The sequence below is a fragment of the Elephas maximus genome, chromosome 5, assembly GCF_024166365.1.
Source record: "Elephas maximus indicus isolate mEleMax1 chromosome 5, mEleMax1 primary haplotype, whole genome shotgun sequence".
Lineage (NCBI taxonomy): Eukaryota > Metazoa > Chordata > Mammalia > Proboscidea > Elephantidae > Elephas > Elephas maximus.
This window is the reverse complement of record NC_064823.1, coordinates 111,164,091-111,191,993: the sequence shown is the minus strand read 5'-3', so window position 1 is coordinate 111,191,993 and position 27,903 is coordinate 111,164,091. Positions and strand designations below refer to the sequence as shown.

Below are 27,903 nucleotides of genomic sequence, written 5' to 3'. Positions count from 1 at the left end.
GGAAAATCACACAATACTGGGAATCATGGCCCAGCCCAATTAATACATACATTTTTGGGGGGACATAATTCAATCCATGACAGTAAGTAAAGATGAAATATAACTAAAGTAAGAGTTAAAGAGTTAAAATAAACAAAGAATTAGAAAAAAGAAAAAAAGAGCCAGAGCCATGAAGATAGTAGGATCATAGTCAGAAGGCACTAGAGCATACTACAAATCTAATTTAAAACTAAAAGTTTAATAACATATGAAAATCAGGACTCAAATTCTGCCTCAGAAATGAAAGAGAGGACACACTCTGCTTCTGGCACTGCTTTCTTGGTGGTATGAGGTTCCTTGCATCTTGGGGTCCCAGCAGGCCAAAAGCAGAGCACGTCCTTTGGACCTGAGGTTCCTGTGCTGAGATGCTCCCAGACCAAGGGAAGACTGATGCATCACAAGGACCTTCCTCCAGAGCTGACAGAAGGAGAATGCCTTCCCCTGGAGCTGACAGCCTGAATTTGGACTTGTAGCCTACTCAGTTACAAGGGAATAAACTTCTCTTTGTTAAAGCCATCCACTGTGGTATTTGTGTTATAGCAGCACTAGATGACTAGGACAGAGCTGAGTACCGAGAGTGGGGTGCTGCTCTAACAGGTACTTAAAATATGGAAGCAGTTTATAAACTGTGTGAATGGATAAAGGACCCGCAGCAGCAGAGAAGTGGTAGCAGTAGCAGCAGACCTGGAAGACCAGTGCCAGACAGAGCTGGAGCCGACCCACAGAGCAAGAGAGCTGAGTGCCTGTGTGCAGGAGGCTTGCTGGTGGAGTGGGGTACCACCAGGCATTTATTGGCAGAGCTGTAGAGCTTTGGAACACTTGCCCCAGCAGGGCAGATGTGGGCATGAGGCCCGAAGAGGTGAGAGGCCCAGAAACCAGGAAACAGAAGCTGAAGAGACAAGGAACACAGGAAGCCCAGCTGCCTCAGTCTCAAAAGGTATGGCCTGGACCTCTGGGGTTTCAAAGGGTGGAGGCATGGCCTCTGGTGTTTCTAAGTGGAGCTGCCATTCAGATGGACTAGGAGAATCGTGTGCCTAAAACAGAGAGCAAAGTTGCCGTCCCAGTGGGCCTGGAAGGCAGAACTAAAGCCCAGAGCCAAGGGGACTCCACTCAGAATCTGGAGAGAGTGGCCAATACTTAAGAGTCTGAAGGGCAGGGCTGTTGTGTAAATGGTCTCAGAGAACAGAGGATTATTTTCAAGTCTTGAGGGCTAATGTAATTTGTTCTGCTAATTTGCTTAGTGCCTGTTATGCCTTCTTTCTCTCCAATTTCTCCCATTTGTAATGGAAATGTCTAGCTTGTGCTTGTTCTGCCATTGTACTTCAGAAGCAGATAACTTGTATTCTGGATTTCACAGATGAAGAGGGATTATTGGATTTTGGACTTGGAGTTGATTTAAGACTTTTGCTATGATATGATGGGTTAAATATGTTTTACATGTGACAAGGACCTTCCTCCAGAGCTGACAGGGAAAGCTTTCTCCTGGAGCTGGAGCCCTGAATTTGTACTTTTAGCCTACTGGACTGTGAGAGAATAAACTCTTTGTTAAAGCCATCCACTTGTGGTATTTCTTTTATAGAAGCACTAAATGACCGAGACAATATATGAGATGAAGTCTTGCCATCCTTGCTTTTAAGGACTGTTTTAGCTGTATTTCTACCAATAAGATTTGTTTATTCTTTTGGCAGTCCGTGGTATACTCAATATTCCTCACCAACACCAAAATTCAAAGGCATCGATTCTTCTTCAGTCTACCTTATTCATTGTCCAGCTTTCACGTGCATATGAGGCAATTGAAAACACTAAGGCTTGGGTTCAGGCGCACCTTAGTCTTCAAGGTGACATCTTTGCTTTTCAACACTTTAAAGAGGTCTTTTGCAGCAGATTTTCCCAATGAATGCGTCTTTTGATTTCTCGACTGCTGCTTCCACAGGTGTTGACTGTGGATCCGAGTAAAATGAAATCTTTGACAACTTCAGTCTTTTCTCTGTTTATCGTGATGTTGCTTATTGGTCCAGTTTTAAGGATTTTTGTATTCCCTATGTTGAAGTATAATTCATACTGAAGGCCGTAGTCTTTGATCTTCATCAGTAAGTGCTTCAAGTCCTCTTCACTTTCAGCAAGCAAGGTTGTGTCACCAGCATACTGCAGGTGGTTAATGAGTCTTCCTCCAGTCCTGATGCTCCGTTCTTCTACATATAGTCCAGGTTTTCAGATTATTTGCTCGGCATACAGACTGAATAGGTATGGTGAAAGGGCACAACCCTGATACATACCTTTCCTGACTTTAAACCACACAGTATCCCCTTGTTCTGTTCAAATGACTGCCTCTTGATCTATGTACAGTTTCAGTATGAGCACAATTAAGAGTTCTGGGGTTCCTATTCTTTGCAATGGTATCCATAATTTGTTATGATCCACACAGTCGAATGCCTTTGTATAGTCAATAAAACACAGGTAAATATCTTTCCGGTATTCTCTACTTTCAGCCAGGGTCCATTTGACATCAGCAATGATATCCCTGGTTCCATGTTCTCAATCTGGCTTGAATTTCTGGCGGTTCCCTGTCAATGTACTGCTGCAGCTGCTTTTGAATGATTTCTAGAGACAACAATGGGAATAATAGGTAATATCTTTAAAACACTTCTTTAATGCATTGTCCCATTCTGTTATGCCAAAATATAGACATATTTTAACCTTTCTTGTTGATACTTGTACATACTTTGAGAAACATGTTCATACACTGCAGACTCTATGTGTCAAATTATTTAGTTAGTTGCCCCTTTTATATAAATTTCTACACCTTGGCACCTTGCTCAGACAGCAGAAACGAAGGAACGTCTTTAAATACCCTAATAGCCAGAACCAGAGATAGCCGAAGTAGACAGCTGATCCTAAGATCGCAGAGCAAGGCTCCATGCAGCCTGCTGAAATTTTTAGACTGTGTTTTATAATTTTAGTTATTCTTATGTTATTATCTGTGCTTTGTTATTGTGGGCTTCTTCCTAAATTGTTTGTTCATAATAGAAAGTTATTTAAGTTTTATACTTCTCTCATTAATAATCCCTTCTAATGTTTAAAGAGAAAATGCATTTGGTTTTCTTTATTTCCATTTTCTTTTTTTTTTCTTATTGTACTTTAGATGAAGGTCTACAGAACAAACTAGCTTCTCATTAAACAATTAGTACACTTATTGCTTTGTGACATTGGTTACTAACCCCATGACATGTCAACTCCCTCCCTTCTCAAATTCGGGTTCCCTATTACCAGCTTTCCTGTCCCCTCCTGCCTTCTAGTCCTTGCCCCTGGGCTGGTGTGCCCCTTTAGTCTCATTTCGCTTTATGGGATTGTCTACTCTTTGGCTGAAGGGTGAACCTCAGTAGTGACTTCATTACTGAGCTAAAAGGATGTCCAGGGACCATACTCTTGGGGTTTCTCCAGTCTCTGTCAGGCCAGTAAGTCTGATCTTCTTTTGTGAGTTAGAATTTTCTTCTACATTTTTCTCTAGCTCTGTCCAGGACCCTCTATTGTGATCCTTGTCAGAGCAGTTGGCGGTGGTAGCCGGGCACCATCTACTTGTGCTGGATTCAGTCTGGAGGAGGCTGTGGTAGTTGTGGTCCATTAGTCCTCTGGACTAATCTTTCCCTGTGTCTTTGATTTTCTTCATTCTCCTTTGGTCCTGATGGGGTGAGACCACTGGAGTATCTTAGATGGCCACTCACAAGTTTTTAAGACCCCAGGCACTACTCCCCAAAGTAGAATGTAGAATGTTTTCTTTATAAAATATGTTATGCCAATTGAGCCAGATGTTACCAAAGACCATGGTCCCCACAGCCCTCAGCCCAGCAATTCGGTCCCTCAGGGAGTTTGGATGTATTTATGGAACTTCCATAACCTTGCCTTGGACAAGTTGTGGTGGCTTCCCCAGTATGGTGCACTGTCTTACCATTCACCAAAGTCACAACTTATCTATTCTCTATTCAGTGTTTTTCCATCCCCACCTCTCCTCTCCCTTGTAACCATCAAAGATTGTTTCTTTTTGTGTGGAAACCTTTTCATGAGTTCTTATAGTAGTGGTTCATAAAATATTTGTCTTTTTGTGATTGACTTATTTCACTCAGCATAATGCCCTCCAGAGTCACCCATATTGTGAGATGCTTTGCAGATTCGTCATTGTTCTTTACCGTTACGTAGTGCTCAATTGTGTGTATGTGCCGTAGTTTGTTTATCCATTCATCTGTTGGTGGGCATCTAGGTTGTTTCCATCTTTTTGCTGTTGTGAACAATGCTGCAGTGAACATGGATGTGCATGCATATGTCTATTAGTGTGATGGCTGTTATTTCTCTAGGATATATTCCTAGGAGTGGGATTGCTGGATCATATGGTATTTCTTTTTCTAGCTTTCTAAAGAAGAGCCGTATTGTTTTCCAAAATGGTTGTACCATTTTGCATTTCCACCAGCAGTGTATAAGAGTTCCAATCTCCCCACAGCCTCTCAAACATTTGTTGTTTTCTGTTACTTTTTTATTTTATTTTTTTTTGATTCACGCTGATAATGCAGGGGTGAGATGGTATCTCATTGTGGTTTTGATTCGCATTTCTCTAATGGCTAGTGATCACAAGCATTTCCTCATGTGTCTGTTGGCCACTTGAAAGTATCTTTGGTAAAGTGTCTGTTCACTTCCTTTGCCTATTTTTAATTGGATTATTTGTCTTTTTTTGTAGAGCTGTTGGATTTTCCCATAGATTTTAGAGATTAGACCTTCGTCAGATTTATCACAGCCAAAAATTTTTTCCTAGCCTATAGGTTCTCTTTTTACTCTTTTGGTGAAGTCTTTTGATGAGCGTAAGTGTTCAATTTTTAGAAGCTCCCAGCTTATATTCTGGAGTTTGTGTGTTGTTAGTTTGTGTTCTGTTAATGCTGTGTATTAGGGCCTCTAGCATTGATCCTATTTTTTCTTCTATGATCTTTAGAGTTTTTAGTTTTATGTTTAGGTCTTTGATCCATTTTGAATTGGTTTTTGTGCATGGTGTGAGGTATGGATTCTTTTTTTTTTGCCAGCATCATTTGTTAAAAAGACTGTCTCTTTTCCATTTGATGGACTTTGGGCCTTTGTGGAAGATCAGGTGACCATAAGTGGATGGATTTACATCTGGGTTCTCAATTCTGTTCCATTGGTCACAGTATTTTTCATTGTACCAGTACCAGGCTGTTTTGACTACTGTAGCTGTGTAGGTCAGGTAGTGGGAGTCCTCTTGCTTTATTCTTCTTCAATAGTGCTTTACTTATCAGATGCCTCTTCCCTTTCCATGTAAAGTTAATGATTAGTTTTTCCATCTCTTTAAAGAATGCTGTTGGTATTTGAATTGGGATTACATTGTATCTGTAGATTCCTTTGGGTAGAACTGAAAGAAAATGCATTTGTTAAACTATCCCAATCAGTAGCCAGTGCTGACAATCTGTCTGAATGTTATATCTGTCATCCCTCCCCACAATCTGTGCATGAGACTTTAGATCCACTAAAAGCAAAAAAAAAAAAAAAAAAACAACCAAACCTGTTGCCAATGAGTCGATTCCGACTCATAGCGACCATATAGGACAGAGTAGGACTGCCCCATAGAGTTCCCAAGGAGCACCTGGCGGATTTGAACTGCCTACCTTTAGTTTAGCAGCTGTAGCACTATACCACCAGGGTTCCCTTTAGATCCATTAGCCTCTTCTATATTAAATTATAGTTCTGTACCCAATATTGCTGTTAATTCCAACGTCACCTTCAAACGAGCCATACATATGAGATTATGACATTCCGCTAGGTTAAATGCTTAATGAAATGTATGTCAAATGCTTGTACTCACCATGCAATGTTGCTTGATATGCAAAAGATCATGTACTTTGAAGAAACCACTATTCTTTACAAAAATAGTTCAGTTTTTCACCTTGGTTAGCAGCCTTCTTTGCCAAGTATTCCTACTAATTTGGCCCTGCTCTTACACAGCCTTTCCTATAAAAATTGCAAAATAAAGGCATGGCAAAGATGAAACAGATGGTGCCCTGCTACCCTTCATAGATAGCATCTAGGGTCTTAAAAACCTGTCTCCAAAATAGGTGGCCATCTGATAAGAATATAAAAAGTATTTTCATGCAGAAAAAACACTTTTATAATAGCATCAGCAGATTTCAATATAAATTCTTGATCAAAAGGAGGGATGGTGGAAATGTTCAAAAACTCTAGGTGCTTGGCATAGGAGATGCTTCTGCCCAGACTGGAGGCTGAATGACATTTTGTATCATGCTAGCAGACCTAAAAAATAAGATATGTTTGAAGAAGCTCCCAGTAATGGATTGCTCTGCACTGTCTCAGTGAGGATGGGGGGGAGGAGAGGTAGAAGTGCAGCTGCTCTCAGAAAGAACATTTATGCAAATTGCCACTGTTCTTGAGAGAGATGCTCTGGCTCTGTATTTAAACTTAAAACTTTGATGCATTTAGAAAGAGCTCTCAATAAAAAGTTAATCCAAATCCCTCTGTGTAAGCAGGGGAAGGAGACAGAAAGAAAAGTAATGTATGTACTCAGGAAGTTCTAGGAAGCATGTGATGAAAATGCAATGCTCTGAGGAAAAAAAACGTTTTATGCAAATGCTCTTCTAGAAAGAGATAAGGAACTGATATGAAGAAAGAGATAAGGAACTGATATGAAGAAAGAGCTGTTTTTTGAAATGTTCATAAAATTAGTCATGTCTTTATGTATAAAAGCTCAACTTTGTTGCCAGAAAGGTGGAGCATTTAGTGTCACTTTGTGAATCTTTGCATTTCCCTGGTTCGAACTGGTCTTGTTCCTTCAATGAATCTCTTTCCTTTTATTTGAACAGAGTGCATGTCCTTGACAGTCACCTAGTGCCGCTGTAACAGAAATACCACAAGTGGATGGCTTTAACAAACAGAAATTTATTTTCTTAGAGTTTAGGAGGCTAGAAGTCTGAATTCAGAGTGCTGGCTCTAGGGGACATTTTTCTGTCTCTCAGCTCTAGAGGAAAGTCCTTCTTTCTTTGAGTTTCTGTTCCTGGGCCATCTTCATGTGGCTTGGCACCTCTCTACCTCTAGCTTGCTTGTTCAACCACTTTATATCTCAAAAGAGATTAATTCAAGATATGCCCTACACTGATCCTGCCTCACTAACAACAAAGACAAAACCCATTCCCAAGTGGGACTATAACCACTAGCATAGAGGTTTGAATTTACGACACGTACTTTTGGGGGACACAATTCAATCCATAACACATTTCTATACTTTTCTTTATGTATATGTGGATAAAAGGTTAACAGCAGGTTTGTATCCTTTTTCTAGAACCTGCCCGGGAAGATAACCTTAGGCTTGCCTTCTCTCAATGCCAGTCTCGTGGAAATGTACCAAGTTAAGATGAATTTGAAATGTTGGGTGCCAGAGTTGGACATCTTTTTTATACACCATGAATCCACTGATTTGTAGGACAGCATATGGGCTAGGAGAGCTGTAAACTGTAGGCCTACTTGACCGGCAGTAAACCCAGAGAGAAGGTGAAGCACAAACACCAAGGTCTCATTGCTAGTAACTGTGCATGCCCTCCATGCAGGTGAGACGGGCTCAAGTATCTACGCTTGTGGAGATTTGGTAGGCTTTTCAGTGAAACCAAAGTGCTGTGCATGCTGTTTCCTGACTCAGGGGTAGAATTCTCATATTCCATGCAGGAGACTCAGATTCAATTCCCAGCCAATGCACCTCAAGTGCAGCCGCCACTCATCTGTCAATGGAAGCTTTGTTGTTGCCATGATGCTGAACAGGTTTCAGTGGAGCTTCCAGACTAAGACAGACCAGGAAGAAAGGCTTAGTGATTTGCTTCTGAAAATCATCCAGTGGAAACCCTAAGGGTCACAAAAATCCAATCCTATCTGTAACCAATCATGGGAATGGGACAGGAACAGGTAGTGTCTTCTTCTGTTTTCATGGGTTCGCCGTGAGTCGAGGGCCAACTCAACAGCAGCTAACAACAATGACCACAACAGCACCCTCCTATGAAACTAAGTATGATTATGATGAAGTAAACTCAGTAAACAGTAAATTTAGTGCTAGATTAAATGCTATTATTTCTTGTGAGTTTTTTTGCCAGTCCAAACCTGTGACCATTGTTGCCTTGGAACAACATATTGTATTTCAATAAAAAGTTTATAAAAGAAAAAAAAATCTTTTGGCTACTCTTGCTACAAGATTTCTTTCACTGATCATATCTTCTGCTTGGCTCTAAATTCTTTACATTTTTCTGAGCCTTCTCTCCCTCCTTTGACAGCCAGTCTTCTCCTCTTTAGGGCTCTTAGCCCCAAAAAACCCAAACCTGTTGTTGCCAAGTCAATTCTGACTCAAAGTGGCCCTACTGAAAAAAAAAAAAAAAAAAAAACAAACACATTGCTGTTGAGTCAATTCCAACTCATAGCTACCCTATAGGACAGAGTACAACTGCCCCATAGAGTTTCCAAAGAGAAACTGGTAAATTTGAACTGCTGACCTTTTGGTTAGCAGCCATAGCACTTAACCACTAAGCTATCAGGGTCCGATATGGTTTTCAAGGCTATAATATTTACGGAAGCAGACTGCCACACACACCTTTCTCTGGCGGAGCAGCTGGTGGGTTCAAACTGCTGGCCTTTTGGTTAGCAGCCAAGCACTTAACCACTGTGCCACCAGGGCTCCCCACAGTCCCTAAACCTCCTATTCATTTCTTAGGAATAGCTGTTTAGATGATGCACTACCTCACTCCAGACTAGTTAAGCTACCCCCAGAGACCTCATATCAGTAACTAACATTAAGGCTGGTTGAAAAATGTATTTCTCTTCCAAGAAGTTGTGTGACTGTCTCTTAAACTTTTTCTCTCCCTGGACAGCAAATGCTGAATCTCTGTTTATAGCTATTCAAAGTCCACACATTTAAGTGAGGCCTTTTTGTTGTTAGAACTGCCCTATAGGGTTTCCGAGGCTGTAATCTTTAAGGGAGCAGATCACCAGGTCTTTCTTTTCTCCTGTGGATCTGCTGGGTGGGTTCCAACTACTGACCTTTCAGTTAGCAGTGCAGTACTTAACCATTGCACACCAGGGCTCCTTTGTTCCTCATTCACTACTTCAAACTTTCCTGAAGTGTTAAAACAATAAAGATAGAAATCCCCTACCACCGCCAATATATATGCCCTGAGATGTACCTGCTCCTGCCACATGACCCCCAGGACTTACTATTTATCCCTTTATCACGCTTTACTCTGTACTCTGTCTCCCATCACTGCATCTATAGTGAGGGCAGATACTCTACAGTCAGTCCTACTTTTTCAGTGGGTTTTTTGTTTCTTTGTTTGTTTTTCCCTTTTTTGAGGGGTTGGAGCTTATGAGCTGAGTAAAGCCTGAGAAAGCATTGGTCTCCTAGGGCCCCTGCAACAAAATACCACAAACGGAGTCACTCAAAACAACTTAAACTTATTGTCTAATAGTTCTGGAGGCTGGAAGATGTCAACAGGACCATGCTCTCTTTGAAGGGCCTAGGGGAAGATCTTCTCTTGCCTTTTCCTAACTTCTGATGGTCCCTGGCAATCCTTGGCATTCCTTGGTCTGTAGATGCATCACTCCAATCTCTGTCCCCATCTTCACATGGCTGCTTCTCTATTTCTCTGTCTCTTTCACTCTTTTTATAAGGATATCAGTCATATTGGGTTAGGGCCCACCCTACTCCAGTATGACCTGTTAACTAATAATATCTTCAAAGACACTGTTTCTAAATGAATTCCCATTTACAGGTACCAGGTGTTAGGCTTTTAACATACATTTTGGGGGAAAACAATTCAACTCATAGCAGCACCCTACTGCATATATTAATATTACACTATATCCTACATCATGATATTAATCTCACTTCCCTAAGCTTTCAGTTTATGCCCTCTCGAGCTAGACTTTCTTATATCTTATTTGAACTAAAATCTCAGTTGCAAGAGCCCTCTGTCTTAATTCGCCATAGCAAGAGTCATTAGGAAAAGGGGTGTGGCAATCTAAAAAACACCAAGTAGCTCACAGAAATATTTCTGAGACCACCACTTGAATGATCAGGTCTCCTCTTGTACCTGATGCTCATTATATCAATACACATTTATTGAGTACCATTGACATTCAAAGGTATCATTTCTGGAGTAGGGAAATAGGACTTAAAAGTCCAAATACTGATATCCAAGAATTTATAAGCTAATGAGAATCATAAAATATGTAACCCCAGAACCAGGATGCAGGTGGGACAACATACAAATAATAGACTTCCGTTGTTTACCATCATGGCAATTATACTTGTACTCTCTGCAGAACTTTTCTTCGTATCAGAACTTTTCTTCTTAAGGTACTTCTGAAGTAGTCAGCATGATAAAGATCATTTTCTAATCATTTATACAAAGTGTGCATGAGAAATTAACATTTAATCATCATTGCTGGTTGTTTCATCTTGAATTCAAAACCTTTGACTTTAGGAATAATAGTCTTATGTAACACACAGAGCACCTGGCTATAATGTTTTGCAGAAAGAACAAATTGTTTTCCAGAAAGGTACAGGAGACACATTCAAAGAAAAAATAAGGCTTCTTAAATTGTCCAACTTCACATGCACAGAGTATGAAATCTCAGAACTGAAATTCAAGTTCTGAATTGCTCCTGACAATGAATATCACTGGAAAAAAAAATGTCACCAGGCTCTGGCCAAGGGAAACTTTGGTTATCTCCTGTAACAGCATTTAGAACTGAAATGTAAGAAACTGGCTCCAAAGATCAGATATGTGCAAAAACAGCATATTTGTCAAATAATGTATGGGGAAACTGTAAAAGACAGTTCCAAAATGTTCATGTTCATGTGGTTGGTGAAAGTGTATTTTCTATAAAGATCTGTACAGCTCAAAAGCATGAAATTCTGAAGGGGAAGGTCCTTTATTCCATGAGTTGACAGAATTTCTTTCATCTTCTATACATGGATCATTGAGGTAAAGAATGTCACTCTGCTTCAGGAAAGAAATTTCTTCACCCTGTAAAGGATCAGTTTTTCATGTACTTCAGGGGCTCTCAGGACTATTACTGTGAAGAGCAGCCACGGGGAGGCTGTGCTATGGAGTCTTTTTCCCTTCCTCACATATGGGATGTGAAAAATATTACAGAAAAATAAGAGTTTAAAAGTCTCTCTTAAACACACACGTAGAAAAACTGTTGTCAGAATGTTCTTAAATTTTAAAAAGTTTGAAAAGCTTGTGATCTCTGCACTGTATCCAAGAGTCAACAACTCTAAAGCAAAATATTCACCATCAGTGATACCATGCAGAATTTCCTTTGGTGGCAAATTTGCACAATGTTCTTTTGAGTTGGCATTCTGTTTCAGGTCACCATGTCTCTGCAATCTCTGTGAGAATCTGTAGCAGCTCAGCAAATGTAGGGCGGCCTTTGGGTTTCTGGAAAAGAGAAATGGTGGTGGTCAGCTCAGCTTAAGACTCACTCTGACACCTGCTCTGGAACTAGCTGGCAGGCATCTGGATCTAGGCTGCTTCTTCACAAAAGAAAGAGAAAGGTTTCTTGGCTGACGTATAGCAGCATGATTGGCAGTTGAACAAGGCATGAAAGTGAAAAATGTAAGAATATAGAGCACTGCAAAGATAAAGTGGCTATAGCTGCAAACACTGGCCACATGTGGCTATTAAAATTAATTAAAATTAAATCAATTTTAAAATTAAATTCTTCAGTCACAGTAGTCACTTCCCAAGAGCTCATGAACCAAATGTGGCTAGTGGCTACCACACTGGACAGCACCGATACAGAATATTTCTATCATCATAGAAAGTTCTGTTGAGCAGCACTGACCTAGAGGTATATCTGGATGAATCAATACATATGGGGTAAAAAGGGAAGTGGAAGGAAGGGAGTGATCTAGAGTACCATGCCCCCAAGCTCAGCTCAGTTATTTACTACACCTGATCCCCTACAAAATCCATTGCCATCGAGTTGATTCCGACTCATAGTGACCTTATAGGACAGAGTAGAATTGCCCCATAAGGCTTCCAAGGCTGTAATCTTTACAGAAGCAGACTGCCATATCTTATACCTACAGAATGGCTTGTGGGTTCAAACCACCAACCTTTCGGTTAGCAGCTGAATGCTTAACCGCTATGCCACCAGGGATCCACTGACCCCCTATATATAAAAAAATAGAGAAAAGGATTTCAGTCAGAAAGTATAAGGCATGTTTTCATGAGGGGCTTATAGGTCCTGGAGCACAGACTGTGCTGTCTTGGGGCTCACTCAACAAAATCCCTAGGCACAGAATGAGGGATTGGACCATTTTTTCTTATTTTACCATGGGATATATTTTGGTACCATGGGGATTGAAGAAATGGCACTGTGTGAAATGGCACATCTTTGAAATTCATAGGAAATAGAGCTAAGCATGGTAGTCACATTGTCACAAAGGTCACTGGCAGCAGGGTCGGTGGTGAGCCATTAATGGTTTATAAACCAAAACAAAACCAAACCAGTTGCCATGAAGTCAATTCTGACTCATGGTGATCCCATGCACATCAGAGTAGAACTGTGCTTCACAGAGTTTTCAATGGCTGATTTTCATAAGTAGATCACCAGACCTTTCTCCTGAGGCAACTGCGGGTTGACTCAAACCACCAAACTTTTGGTTAGCAACCAAACACATTAACTGTTTGTACCACCCAAGGACTCCAGTTTATAAACAGAGAATACAGCAATCAGGAGGACAGAGCAGAAGAACACGTAAGCATATGTGAGAGTCCCCCTTGAAACTCCAAAATAAATTGTGGACATTTCTGAGGGGACTGGGATTCTATAGGTAGAGGTTAGGAAACATGTTTTAATGGTAATGTAATCACCTTTGAATCTGGAGGTGCCTAAAGACTTGGGGCCTTTAGATTATATTAAAAAGTTATAAGTAAAATCAACTTTTGCAAACAACTAAGCCAACATAGCCAAAAACATTGCTTTAATCAATGATTGCTGCATTTTGAGATTGACTTTGTGTACTTATTCCTGCCATCAGCATCCACTTACCCCCTTACTTTCTCTGTCTCCTCTCCACAGATATAGTAAAACCTCAATACATATTATATGCACATGTACATGTATGTAGTTGCAGTTGCATATACAATATATATTCTGTAGCTATTTACATTGTTACTGCAAAGATGCTTTTAAAATTTTATTTTATTTTATTTTTTGTTGTTTTTGAGAATATACACAGCAAAACATATACAAAGATGCTTTTAAGATGTCTGTTCGCTACTAACACTTTACTTAACATTTTTCTGTCTTTCAAGATCCCTTGCGGAGCAGTTAATCGTATGTGCAATATTTTCGTATATCAGGCAGAGTTTACTGTGTAAGGGGATTTTTTTTTTTTAATTTTTATTGTGCTTTAAGTGAAAGTTTACAAATCAAGTCAGTCTCTCACACAAAAACTTATATACACCTTGCTACGTACTCCCAATTGCTCTCCCCATAATGAGACAGCCCACTCCCTCCTTCCATTCTCTCCTTTCATGTCCATTTGCCAGCTTCTAACCCCCTCTACCCTCTCATCTCCCCTCCAGACAGGAGAAGCCAACATAGTCTCAAGTGTCCACCTGATCCAAGAAGCTCACTTGTCACCAGCATCCCTCTCCAACCCATTGCCTAGTCCAATCCATGTCTGAAGAGTTGGCTTTGGGAATGGTTCCTGTCCTGGGCAAACAGAAGGTCTGGGGGCCATGACCGCTGGGGTCCTTCTAGTCTCGGTCAAATCATTAAGTGTGGTCTTTTCACAAGAATTTGGGGTCTGCACCCCACTGCTCTCCTGCTCCCTCAGGGATTCTCTGTTGTGTTCCCTGTCAGGGCAGTCATCGGTTGTAGCCGGGCACCATCTAGTTCTTCTGATCTCAGGCTGATGTAGTCTTTGGTTTATGTGCCCCTTTCTGTCTCCTGGGCTCATAATTACCTTGTACCCTTGGTGTTCTTCATTCTCCTTTGGTCCAGGTGGGTTGATGCCAATTGATGGATCTTAGATGGCCGCTTTCTAGCATTTAAGACCCCAGACGCCACTCTCCAAAGTGGGATGCAGAATGTTTTCTTAATAGATTTTACTATGCCAATTGACTTAGATGTCCCCTGAAACCATGGTCCCCAAATCCCCACTAGGGGATTCTTATAGAACTAATACTTCTCTGGAATGTGAACAACGATATGGCTCTTGAAATACTGGATTTTCTAGTGTTTGTGGATTGGGAATCAGTGATTTCTTTTTCAGCTGGGAGGAAACTCCTCATTAAGTTGTGATTTTTCTAGGCCCAAACTGTCAGCTGGAAAAAGAGAGAAACTGTCAAAATCATGGGGGAATCTGATAAGGAGAAGGGGGTGTTGAGTCTATACCCAGAAAAGGCAGAGGTGGGACATAAATCTCTCTGGCTTTATTTATTTGTTTGAGGGGAGGTGTGAATTTTTTGTTGTTTACTGTGGTAAATATATAGGTGACAAAACATTTGCCATTTCAACAATCATCACATGCACAGTTCAGTGACATTAAATATGTTCATCACGTTGTCCAAACGTTGTTGTTGTTGTCAGGTGCTATCGAGTTGATTTCGACTCATCGAGACCCCAAGTGACATAGTAGAACTGCCCAACAGGGTTTCTAGGCTGTGATCTTTATAGGAACAGATTGCCAGGTCTTTCTCTCGCAGAGACACTAGGTGGGTTCGAACCAACAACCTTTTGGCTAGCAGCCTAGTGCTTAAGCATTATACCACCAGGGCTCCTTGTTCTGCTGTTACCACTCCCGATTTTTTTCATCACCCATAACAGAAGTGCAGTGTCCACTAAGCATTGTGTCTTCCTTTCCCCTTTTCCCTTCCGCCCCCCTGGTAACCATTAATAAACTTTGATCTGTATACACTTGACCATTCTAGATATTTCATATGCCTGGCTTTATTTTTAAGTTTGGCATTTCAAGAAGATTAACTGGGCTCCTAAGAGATAGTTTCCTGAGTGGTAGCTCCTAGCACACTTCCTGTCCTCATTGCTATTCTGGTTTAATATCTCTACCAGGAGTCCTGAGTGCTGCCAAGAGACATGAAACCCATTACTTGTAGCCTTGAAAGACCGAGGCAGATGAAAGTAGAGTGAAGTAAATAAGAACACCAACCTTTTTTTTTTTCCAGTGTGGAAATTTAACAAACCTGCTTCTACCCTTAGTTTCTTCTTTTACTTCATCATTTCTCCCTTTTGCTTTAGCTGCTTGATGTTCGTGAGCAAGTTTCAGAGTCTCCTCTGAGACCCATCTTGGCCTTTTCTTTCTTTCCTGTCTTTTCAATGACCTCTTGCTCTCTTCATGTATGATGTCCTTGATATCATTCCACAACTTGTCTGGTCTTTGGTCACTAGTGTTCAACATGTCAAATCTATTCTTGAGACGATCTCTAAATTCAGGTGGGATGTAATCAAGGTCGTATTTTGGCTCCTGTGGACTTGCTCTTATTTTCTTCAGTTTCAGCTTGAACTTGCATATGAGCAATGGATGGTCTTTTCCACAGTCAGCCCCGGCCTTGTTCTGACTGATGATATTGAGCTTTTCCCTTGTCTCTTTCCACAGATGTAGTCGATTTGATTCCTGTGTGTTCCATCTGGCGAGGTCCATGTGTTTAGACACCGTTTATGTTGGTGAAAGAAGGTATTTGCAAGGAAGAAGTCGTTGGTCTTGCAAAATTCTATCATCCGATCTCTGGTATTGTTTCTATTATGTTGAGCAGCTAAAGCAAAAGGAAGAAACGATGAAGTAAAAGAACTGAATAGAAGGTTTCAAAGGGCAGCTTAAGAAGACAAAGTAAAGTATTATAATGACATGTGCAAGGAATTGGGGATAGAAAACTAAAAGGGAAGGACACGCTAAGCGTTTCTGAAGCTGAAAGAACTGAAGAAAAAATTCAAGCCTCGAGTTGCAATAGTGAAGGATTCTATGGGGAAAATATTAAACGACGGAGGAAGAGTCAAAAGAAAAAAAAAAGGAAGATGGAAGGAATACATAGAGTCATTATACCAAAAAGAATTAGTCGATGTTCAACATTTCAAGAGGTAGCATATGATCAGGAACCGGTGGTATTGAAGGAAGAGGTCCAAGCTGCACTGAAGGCACTGGCGAAAAACAAGGCTACAGGAATTGATGGAATATCAATTGAGATGTTTCAACAAATGGATGCAGGTTTGGAGGTACTCACTCATCTATGCCATGAAATATGGAAGACAGCTTCCTGGCCAACTGGCTGGAAGAGATCCATACTTATGCCTGTTCCCAAGAAAGGTGATCCAACCGAATGTGGAAATTATCCAACAATATCATTAATATCACACACAAGCAAAATTTTGCTGAAGATCATTCAAAAGCAGCTACAGGAGGATATTGACAGGGAAATGTCGGAAATTCAGGCCAGTTTCAGAAGAGGACATGGAACCAGGGATATCACTGCTAATGTCAGATGGATCCTGGCTGAAAGCAGAGAATACCAGAAGGACGTTTACCTGTGCTTCACTGACTATGCAAAGACATTCCCCTGTGTGGATCGTAACAAATTACGGATAACATTGTGAAGAATGGGAATTCTAGAACACATAATTGTGCTCATGAGGAACGTTTACATAGATTAAGAGGCAGTTGTTCAGACAGAACAAGAAGATACTGAGTGGTTTAAAGTCAGGAAAGGTGTGCGTCAGGGTTGTATCCTTTCACCATACCTATTCAATCTGTATGCTGAGCAAAATAATCCAAGACTCTGAACTATACAAAGAACAGGGCATCAGAATTGGAGGAAGACTCATTAACAACCTGCCTTATACAGATGACACAACCTTGCCTGCTGAAAGTGAAGAGGACTTGGAGCTCGTACTAATGAAGATCAGAGACCACAGCCTTCAGTATGGATTGCACCTCAATATAAAGAAAACAAAAATCCTCACAACTGGGTCAGTGAGCGACATCATGATAAACGGAGAAAAGATTGAAGTTGTCAAGGATTTCATTTTACTTGGATCCACAATCAACAGCCACAGAAGCAGCAGTCAAGAAATCAAACGATGAATTGCATTGGGCAAATCTGCTGCAAAGGGTCTCTTTAAAGTGTTGAAAAGCAAAGTGTCACCTTGAAGACTAAGGTGCACCTGACCCAAGCCATGGTATTTTCAATCACATCATATGCATGTGAAAGCTGGACAATGAATAAGGAAGACTGAAGAAGAATTGACACCTTTGAATCATGGTGGCGGCGAAGAATATTGAGTATACCATGGACTGACAAAAGAACGATCAAATCTGTCTTGGAAGAAGTACAACCAGAATGCTCCTTAGAGGCAAGGATGGCGAGACCGCATCTTACATACTTTGGATATGTTGTCAGGACAGACAAGTCTCTGGAGAAGGACACCATGTTTGGCAAAGTACAGAGTCAGCAGAAAAGAGGAAGACCCTCAACGAGGTGTATTAACACAGTGGCTGCAACAATGGGCTCAAGCATAACAATGATTGTAAGGATGATGCAGGACCGGGCAGTGTTTCGTTCTGTTGTGCATAGGGTCACAATAGGTCACACTGACTCAATGGCACCTAACAACAACAACAACCCTTAGCTTCTATCAACCAGTTCTAAACGTGAGTAAAACATCTAATCTCTGAGGTTTTAGAGAAATCAAGAGTTTCTGCAAGAACCAATCTCAGGAAGAAAAGACTTGGAAAATGTTACAAATTCCTCAGATGAAAGGCCACTGTTGAAAACACAACAGATTAGTGACCATGTAGTGGGAGTTTCATGTGAGAAGAAATAGTAGTTCTGGCTCTTGGCATCATTACTGTGAAATAGACATCTTTTCCTCATCATGACAGAGTCTCAGGGTAATGTTTGCAATAATCAGGCCCGCTATCAGCTGATGGGGCTGCCAAAATTTACAGGAAAGTGGAAGACACTCACCTCGTGCCAGCAGCTGTACATGACTTCATATATGGACATTGGTGCCAGGTAAGGACGGTATAGCCTGAAGCCTTTAGAAATGGCTTCTACAACTTGCAAATTTGACTTATTTTCAAAAGGCATTTTACCTTCTGTAAAAACTTCCCACATCAGAACTCCTGCAAATAAAATGCCAGAAAACAAGGGGTTAGGGAGAAATGGTTACTTGGAACTGAAAGAGCAGTTTCAAACTACAAGGTGTCATTATTTTGCTCCAGGTTTTGAATTATAACCATCCAGAATGAAAGTAGCTCTGCCTAGGGAACAGACCACGTGCACCTTAGTTTCTGAAGAAATGCATAAATTGAAATAATCCAGCTGACAATGCCTTTCATTTCTATTGGTCTTGACTGCCTTCCTAATGGAAGAAAATACTGGAAGCAATATCATTTCTAAATACTGCTCATGGTCCACACCCTGAAATCAATGGACCTTTTTGCCAGTCCATAGAAAATAACAGAATTGTGTGAGGCTATGGCCAAGATGTTCCCAGCTTCAATGGATAGCACTTGTCTCCCCTCCCCACTGAAAGATTAGACAGCAGGGAAGGGTCCTGGAGTATCTAACAGTAGCTAGCAACTCTGTGCATAGTTGGGGTTCAGTAATTGTTGACTGAATAATGAAACTCCTTCAACAACTTCCAATTTGAGTTCATTTAATCATTCGCTTCACAAATATTTATTGAGCATTGATCAGAGGCCAGGTCTATGCTAAGGACAAAGGATTCTATAAGGACAAGACCAGTCTGTGTACTCAAGAAATTCACTACCCAGTAAGGAAGAGAGACAAGTGGTCAGGTAAAACTCAGAGAGTTCTAATTATTCTGTAACAACTTGATGAAGACCTTGGGTTATTATCCACTGGTCTCCAGGATGTGGTCTCACAACTTAACCACTCTCCAGTAGAGCTTAAAATGTCACCTGCTGAGGTACCACATGTCAGTGAAGACCTAATGAGACCAATGGTACAAGCTTAACCTTATTGTGGACAATAAATTTCATATCATTCTGAGGTCCCAGATGTGTCTCTAAATTTAAAAAATCATCCAAGAAGATCTGCATGAAAGAGAATAGATACATCATTGCTTACCCATTGCCACATTTTGAAAATCAGCTCAAACTCTATTGGACATAGGTCTACAAACTCTCTTTCTCAATGAAGAACATTATTACCAAATATAAATATCAGTTGATAGATCCCATGGAGCCCCATGTCTAAATTTCACAGATTTGAAGACAATGGAGTAAATAAATTGGCACTGTTTTTTCAATCCAAGTTTTAAGTTTAGGTTGTCAACTGAACAGTTGGGAAATAGTCAAGTTGCTTAGGAGTTAGATAATAAATTTATTAATTATACTTTCGACTCAGTGACTTTGCAAGATCAGTTTTCTTTGTAAGTCTCTGTGGTGTAGAGAAGTTGGCCGAGTTTGTTTTCTCAATCAATAGACTCTTTGTTATGGTTTTACGGTAATGTTCATTGGGAAAGAAAAATATCCGAAAGACATGTCTGTATAAGAAGGTGTATGAAACCACCTGCCAAAGATAGGCTTGGTGTTTAGAACACCTAAGACAGAAGCACAATTAGAAGAAGACTTCTTAAAAATGCTATATCATATTAAAAAATCAAAATTCAAAAACAGATTGGCCCATTTTATAAAAGCAACTTCAAACAATTAACATCAAATGTGCTCACCAAATGACCAGACATCAGATTTGCTGCTGTACTTGCTGAAGTGGAAGACTTCAGGAGGGGACCATTTGATTGGGAACTTGGATCCAGAAGAACTGATATATTCATCATCCAAAACATACCTAAGGTCATCAGATTCAAAGAACATTGTATTAATTACCTTCAAGTTCTGTTTACTTCAAATCCCTTTAGTTAAATCTGAGTTGCTACAAGAAAAGTATTTTAATCCCAGAAAAGTTCTGTATAACTTCTCTTCTTGTTAGCAAAGTGGAAAGTTATTTCTTATAGTGTTTCCTACTCAAACCAACCCTCTATTCTATTTATTTTATATGGATCTCAGAAAACCATAGCAATTTCTCAGTTCAAAGCATGCTCCACTAATTATGTTACAAAAAAGGAAATAAAAGATAAATAAACAACAACTCTTCTTATAATTGAAAAAAATGAATTCAAAGTTGGATGTTACATTTTCTTTCATTATGCATGTAATTTTTGTGGGGCATAGAGTAAAGGGGAAAATAAAAGTATTGAAACATAATACTTTTGATGTGAAAATCTCCAATGCATTAGAATGACCCTCATGGAAGGAGTATTAGACATTAGTGGGTGATTGAGTGAGGGCCCTGTACTCTTCAAGGGCTGCCCAGGTGCACAGTATGAAAAGAAACCCCCACTACCCACAATAGGTTAGAGGGATTCAAGAGCAGAACAGAACTGTGCTCGCTTTCGGCAGAAAGATTCCAGATAGCAAATGGCTGTGAATGTGCCTAGGTAAACTGGGCCTTAGATAGCCCCATGGAGTTTTCTAATCATAGAGAATGCCAGGGATCTCGCAGACAGAAATTCAGGATGAGGCAGCAGCTACCTGTATGGATGACCAGCCAAGCATAAACAGGAGGATGATGGCTACAAGGATGGCAATGTGAATGGATAAAGACAAGGACCAGATGAGTTATCTCCCTACAAGGATTGTGGTTCCCTGAGACATAAAAAACTTGGACTTTGACCCTGAGAAGAGTCGGCAAGAAACCCTGAACTCACTGGAATTAAATTTCTAGGCTCAAAATGTAAGCTATACTGAGTTATATTTTTTCACATTCTTGAGTTGTAGATTTAAAGACATAACTACTACGCCTGATAAAAGAAATATGTTTGATGATGACATAGTAAACTTAGAGATGAGCAAACTGATGTATTTATTTTTCTTTCAGAAATATACAAATAGAAAGCCTTTTTTCTTAACCTTACACATATGATGAGTAGACTGAGAGATTATTTTTTTGAACTTTTAAAGTAAACCAAATTGTTGTTTTTTATCATAATGACCTAAAAGAAGATCAAAAGATTAAAAACCAGTTACCGTCGAGTCAATTCTGACTCATGGTGACCCCATGTGTGCCAGAGTAGGGTTTTCAATGGCTGGTTTTCAGAAGTAGATCACCAGGCCTTTCTTCAGAGGTGCATCTGGGTGGACTGGAACCTCCAACCCCTCAGTTAGCAGCTGAGTGTGTTAAACGTTTGTACCACCCAGGGACTCCGGTTAGAATAGAAACCAAAAACCCATTGTTGTTGAATCAATTATGACTCATGGAGACCCTATGTCTCAGAAGCCCACAGTAAATGTTTACCTCGATTCTAAAACTGATGTTGTTGTTAGGTTTCATGGAATAGATTCTGGCTCATAATGACCTTACATATAATAGAACAAAATGTTGCCTGGTCCTGTGCCATCCTCACAATAATAGGTATGTTTGAGCCATTGTTGCAGCCACTGTGTCAGTCCATTTCTTTGAGGGTCTTCTTTTTCGCTGACCTTCTACTTAACCAAGCACGATGTCCTTCTTCAGGGATTGGTCCTTCCTGATAATATGTTCAAAGTAAGTAAGATAAAGTCTCGCCATCCTAGCAAAGAATATTGATTATACCATGGACTGCCAGAAGAACAAACAAATCTGTCCTGGAAGAAGTACAGCCAAAATACTCCTTAGAAGCAAAGATGATGAGACCTTATCTCACTTACTTTGTCTAAAATTGATAAATGTCCTAAAATTCAAAGTGGATCAGAGGCTATACAACCACACCAACACTTCCCTGAAAGAAAAACAGAGCTAAACCAATAGTTTTTCAATTGGTCAGCAGGCAAATGTGCAATTCTTTTTTACGATTAAACAAAAAAGATATTTCACGTACCTGGTCATTCCAAAGTCTGAAATTTTTACGATACATGTAGAACTGACCAAACAATTCCTTGCCGCCTGTAGAAAGAAGAATACAAGCTTGAATGCAAGTTTTTCTTTCAAGGTTTTCTATTCTCCTTTTCCTTAATTTATTTAGGCTTCCCACAACCTCTCTGTGTGGGCAGCCATGTTATTTTTATGGTGACACCTGTCAATGCTACCTATGCTTCAGCAGCCTGTCTTCATTTGGTGAATTTTATTGATCCTTCAAAGAAATGACAAAAAATCAAAAAGAAATTTTATCACCTTTACTTTTTAAAATTTGTAATCGTTCTTAAGAAGTACCCATGATAAATATGAGGATTAACTTAAGAGATGACAAATTATGAATGTTGACATTAAAAGTAGTGAATTTTTTTTGTTTTTACTTATCTTTATAAATAAAAAGAAAATCCAAATACACATGACAGATAAAGGATAGACATGTCATATCTTTGGAATCTACAACTGCTAATAAAAATTAAGGAATTATATTTCAAAACTTACATTTTATTGAATATAACTATTTATAGTGATAATTTCACATTTCTTAAAATACCACAGCAAACTAAATGTGGTACTATATAATGCAGAGACAATCTATTTGCTGCACAAATAATCCATTTTCAGTCAACTTGGTCAAGAAAGTAATTGATTTTTTTCTTTTTTTTAGCCTCATGTAGGTCAACTGTTTGATAGAATTTTTCTCTTTTCAACTAATTTGTGGTTCCATTACTGTAGCAACAAAAGCGAGAAACTTGAAACAGTAAGCCAGGAGGAGCCAGTTTGGAAGATGCCAGCAGGTTCTGGCAACAATCTCAGAGCCAAACCACAAGACAAGTCCTTGACAGGCAAAGGACTCATTACTAGCTCATACATTTTAAGTGGCATGTAGGTGGATAAAATAGAACACAAAAGAAAGTGATAAAGGAAGAAGCCAAGGATAGGAGGGTCCATGAGAAGACACCTGGAACAAATAGAACTTCCAGGACTATCTCCCGACAAAGTTTTGATTTCTAATCTTTATCAGGAAAGACAAACCTGCAGAGACTAAGACAGTGAGCTAGGTGGAGTTGATACCATCTCCATCCATTGAAAAATTTGCTCTATAGCTACTTTGTGCTGGATAGTAGGGAATGCACTATGAAGAACAAAAAACATTGGTCCATGTATGTAATAGCAACAGTTAACATTGCTAAGCTCTTCTATGTGCCAGATACTGTTTTAAGTGCTTATAAATATTAATTCATGTAATCCTCCCAACAAGCCTATATGAGGGAGGTGCTATAATTCGTGTCACTTTACTAGTTAAGTTGCCCAAGGTCACATATCTAGTAAGAAACAGAGGGAAGAGTTGAACCCAGGCAGTCTGGCTTTAGAGCAGTGGTTCTCAACCTTTACTGCACAGTGGACTTACCAGGAGAATATTCAAAAAATATTGATGCCTGGATTCCACCCTTAGAGATTCTGACTGAATTGGTTTGGAGTATGGTCTGGGTTTGGGATTTTTCTAAAAGCTCCCCCAGCAATTTTGCGAACCACTGCTATGTAACCTGCATTCTTATCACCCCATGCCGAATCTCAAAGGGCTTAGAGCCTAGTATTTGTGTAAACATTAAGCTGCATGAAGTAGTAAATAAGTGCCATGAGAGTTCTAAGTCATGTATAGGATAAGCATACTTTCCAGTGGTATTCTGGGACCAATGTAATAATTAAGAGTGCTTCCTTCTCTCCCCAAAATATTCCAACTTGAATGATAAATAATATGGCCACCCTGGTCACGTGTGAAAGAAGCACTGGATTACATCTACATAACAGTATAAGAGAACTTTCGGAGAATTCTCAAGTTCTCTTTTGAGTTGGGTTTTGGACTTAGAAATGAGACATGGAAGGACATAGAAGGAATAATATGGATATCATGAATAAATGTAGAATGGACAGTGTTAGTCAAGGGCAGGTGACAAGGCAGGAACAGAGCTATTAGCATTTGGAACAAGATGATCTGTCCCAAGCATTACAGACTAGAATGACCTAGCTTTTCTCCTCCTCCCTCCTAATACCAGTAATGGTCTCCTCATACCATCAGAACAAAACCAGCTCCACGTGGGGGCAGTTTTGCTCCTGGTTGAGAACAGCTGGAGCTTGTTCTTTGCTGGTATACCTCCGGTGTCTAGCAGCATGCTTGGCATACACTAGGCATTCAATACGTACTTGATTTTTGGTTGAAAGAAAGAAAGGTGAAAGGAGGGAAAGGAGGATGAAGAGAAGAAAAAAGAGTGGGAGAGAAAATTAGTTCTAGATAGTTGATTATTTAAGTGATTAATTAGTTCGAGGCGTATTTGGGGTAAACCTTACTTGGTTACAGCATCAATGGCAATAAAAAAAAAAAAAGGTACACATCAAGACAATTTGCAAGAATAGAAAAATATTTAAGAATTTAGCCAAAGGACACATTATTAAAGCATTGGAAATAATTATCATTTGCTTCTGAATGTAAGTACAATGCACAAAATACTAAGTGCAGTCGCACCATACTTACCAAATCTCTATGAATGAAGGAATTTTTCTCCAGATATGCCATTCCTTCACATATATCCTGGCACATACTTAGCAGCATTTCCTTTGTGAGCTTTCCTTTTCTCTCTCTGAGATAGTTCAGCAGGCAGCCATTTTCCATTAACTCTGTCACGATATAAAGTGGCTTCCTCTGTGTACACACTCCATAAAGCTGAACTAGCCTTGAATGAGATAATTTCCTGTTGAAGAAAAACATCTGCCAGTGTTTTTCATTTAAAGTGGGTGGACTCAACTGGTAATATTTACCATCTATGTATCATTTTCATCAAGATACCATAAATATCATAATCCAACTGCAAAGAAAACAGAGCAGTTTCCTTTCCATTTTATGCAGTAAGAAGGTGGGGTCAAGAGTTGAAAGAGTATTTCCAAAGTCATTGTAGATAAAGAGTATTTTGTTGTTGTTAGTTGCTGCTGAGTTGGCTCCTAGTCATGGTGACCTTATGAATAACAGAATAAAACGTTGCCCAGTTCTGTGCCATCTTCATGATCATTGGAATGTTTGAGTCCATCGTTGTGGGTGTTGTGTCAGTCCATCTCATTGTTAGCATTCTGTTTTCCTCCTATTCATTTGGCAAGCCCCCTGTTTCCTCAGTACTGCTCCTTCTTGCCCAGGGCTCACAGAGTTCCCATGGCTTGTGTCCCAACCTTCCTAACTGCAACTGCTCAGACAAAAATTCCTGCACAGACAGGAGGGGGGAAAGACTGTTTGATGCTGACAAAGATGAAAATCAAATCCTAAAGAATAAAGCTACTTAAAAGAAAATTTTTAGATAAAGTCAAAGACTGAAAAGCATTTACTAAAATGATATCATGCTTTGTATTTGTTTATCACCCCCCACCCCTCCACCACACACACCAAACACACAATTTTTAGTCATCTAGACTTCAGAAGGTTGTTGTTTTTTCTGGGGAGTATAACATTTAATCTCTAAAGGCCTTTTATGCCAACTAGTTATCCTGGAAAATAATATTTAAATTAATGTTGGCAATTTTAAAAGATACATACTAAGCCAATTCTCTATTAGTCAAAAGTACCATGAAATGTTACCTCTTTGTTCATAAAGGCAAAATGAAATCAATGATTCAGGGAGATGATTTACCTTAGAATAACGTGTATGCGTGATTACTGTCATATTACCATAGAATTAGCATGTGAGAATACTCCAGTTAATGGGAAGACAGGCATTCAGAGAACATAAACACGATTTTAATTTGGACATACATGTCTGTGTATCATATATTTTTGTCTTATTTACCTAATTCATAAAGTCCACTTTCAGTTTAGGGATCCAGTTTACAATGGCAGGAAAGCAAGTCTTGAAAGATTGATGTGCCATGAGAAACCCACCTGATAGCCACATGTAAGCAAGTGAGAACTGGCACATCACACTGCCTTTGCTTAGTGAGACCCCTAGCTAAGAAAAAAACCTTCTGCCATCAAGTCAATTCCGACTCATAGCAACCCTATAGGACAGAGTAGAACTGCCCCATACAGTTTCCAAGGAGTGCCTGGTGGATTCGAATTCTCAACCTTTTGGTTAGCAGCTGTAGCTTTTAGCCACTATAGCACCAGGGTTTCCCCCTAGCTAAGATCTATTAGAAATAAAGTAAAAACAAATGAACAAACCCTCATATATGTGGTTCGGACTAACAAGACAAATGTTCCTCATTGGCATAGAAAGATGCAAAGGGAAAGAGTATACTTTTGTTGGCTGTAACTTTCCTACCTATTAATACACATTTTTTTCACAGCTTAGAGAAGTTTTTTAGTTTTTTTTTTAGAGAAGTACATATGATTCACTGTAGGGCACACATGTCACATTTATTTTGATTTGTTACTTAAGTATTTTCAGACTGTTTGTGGGCTCTTCTCCTTTTCTAACTATTCTCCTTCTCTAGGTGATCTCAAGTTCCAAGGTTTTAAGTATCATCTCTGGGGATCACTCTTAATATCTTCCACCCTGACCTCTGTGCTGAACTCCAGACTCACGTATTTACCTGACCATTTGACCACATTTGGCTATCTAATAGCCCTCTGGAAAAATGGTGGCATGGTGGGGGCATCTGACCTTCTCTAACTTCACAAGTGGGAAGGAGAATTCAAGATCAATGGCCCAAGGCTGAATCCTACGAGGCAGAGGTCAGACATATTTCCACCCTCCAACCTTTGTACCAATTCTGACAGGAGCGGTCCCTCCCATGCTGGGTTTGATAATTCGTTTCAATGGACACACGGAACTCAGACAATACTCATGATTATGGGGTTTATTAGGGAAGTAACAGGTTACAATTCAGGATCAGGAAAGACTCAGGATACAGTCCTTTGATCAGGGCAGCCTCTTTTCAGCCATGCCAGCAGGCAGGCCTCCTGTGGTCCTCAGTCTCTCAGCCTGGACTCTGCCCTGCTTGGGCAAGTATTACAAAGTTCTTTAGCTTCATCAATAATTGCCCAGGGACATCACACTCCGCCAGCAAGCCTCTTGCCTGAAGGTGCTCAGCTCTGGCTCCGTGAGTCAGCAAAGCCCACCACGGCCATCTGTCGCTGGTCTCCTGATTTCTGCCGTGTTGCACCGCTATTGCTGTTGCTACCGCTGCGCTGCCATCTCTTGCGGTCATCCGTGTTACAGCTCTCTCTGTCTCCCGGGTCTAGGAGGTTTCCAGTGCAGGGATCCCCAGTCCAAAAGACATGCTCCACTCCTAGCTCTTCTTTCTTAATGTTAGTGAAGTCCCCACTTTTCCACCTCTGAGATGGCTCATTTTAAGCCTAGCAGGATGGCAAAACTGACCTCTCCCCTAGTTAGGGTTCCATACCCTTATTTGCCTGGTCCCACCCCCACAAGAGTGTCATGCACCTTATATGTGTTATCAGCAAGCTGTCCAATCCCCTTGGTGGGCCACAAGGGCCTTATTTCATAGTCCCACCCAATCATTTTGTGGGAGCTGCAAAGTCTATGGCTAGAAGGGCCATATTAAGTAATTCACTGCACTGCAGCCTCTCAAATTCAACATGTCTAAATCAGAACTCTTGATTTTCTTCAGCCAGTCTCCATCCATTCAGTAAATGGTACCACCCTCTACCTAACAGTGCACATCTGTTATGGATTGAATCATGTACCTCCACAAAAGATGTTGATGTCCTAAGCCCTTCTACCTGCTATTGGAACTAGGGTCTTTGCAGACGTTATCAATTAAGCTAACATGAGATTATACTGGAGTAGGGTGGGTCCTAATCCCATCTGAGTTGTGTCCTACAAAAGAGGAGATAAGACACAGAGAGACAGATAGAAGAAGGCCCTATGAC

At 40.1% G+C, this 27,903-nt stretch overlaps 1 protein-coding gene across 3 annotated transcripts in view; it reads right to left on the bottom strand.

Moving 5' to 3' along the window:
* Positions 1-6,921: 6,921 nt before the first annotated feature.
* TXK (TXK tyrosine kinase) overlaps positions 6,922-27,903 on the bottom strand; it is an 81,698-nt gene continuing 60,716 nt past the window's right edge. For 2 of the 3 annotated variants that reach the window (XM_049886306.1, XM_049886307.1), the window contains 5 exons: positions 24,562-24,778; positions 21,997-22,061; positions 19,810-19,928; positions 18,078-18,235; positions 6,922-11,525 (listed from right to left, as the gene is read on the bottom strand). In XM_049886306.1, the coding sequence (XP_049742263.1) occupies positions 11,457-11,525; positions 18,078-18,235; positions 19,810-19,928; positions 21,997-22,061; positions 24,562-24,778 (628 nt within the window). In that variant the 3' untranslated portion in view covers positions 6,922-11,456. Of the gene's footprint in view, positions 11,526-13,426; positions 14,427-18,077; positions 18,236-19,809; positions 19,929-21,996; positions 22,062-24,561; positions 24,779-27,903 lie in introns of those variants that run through there. The other variant, XM_049886309.1, reaches the window with a different exon arrangement.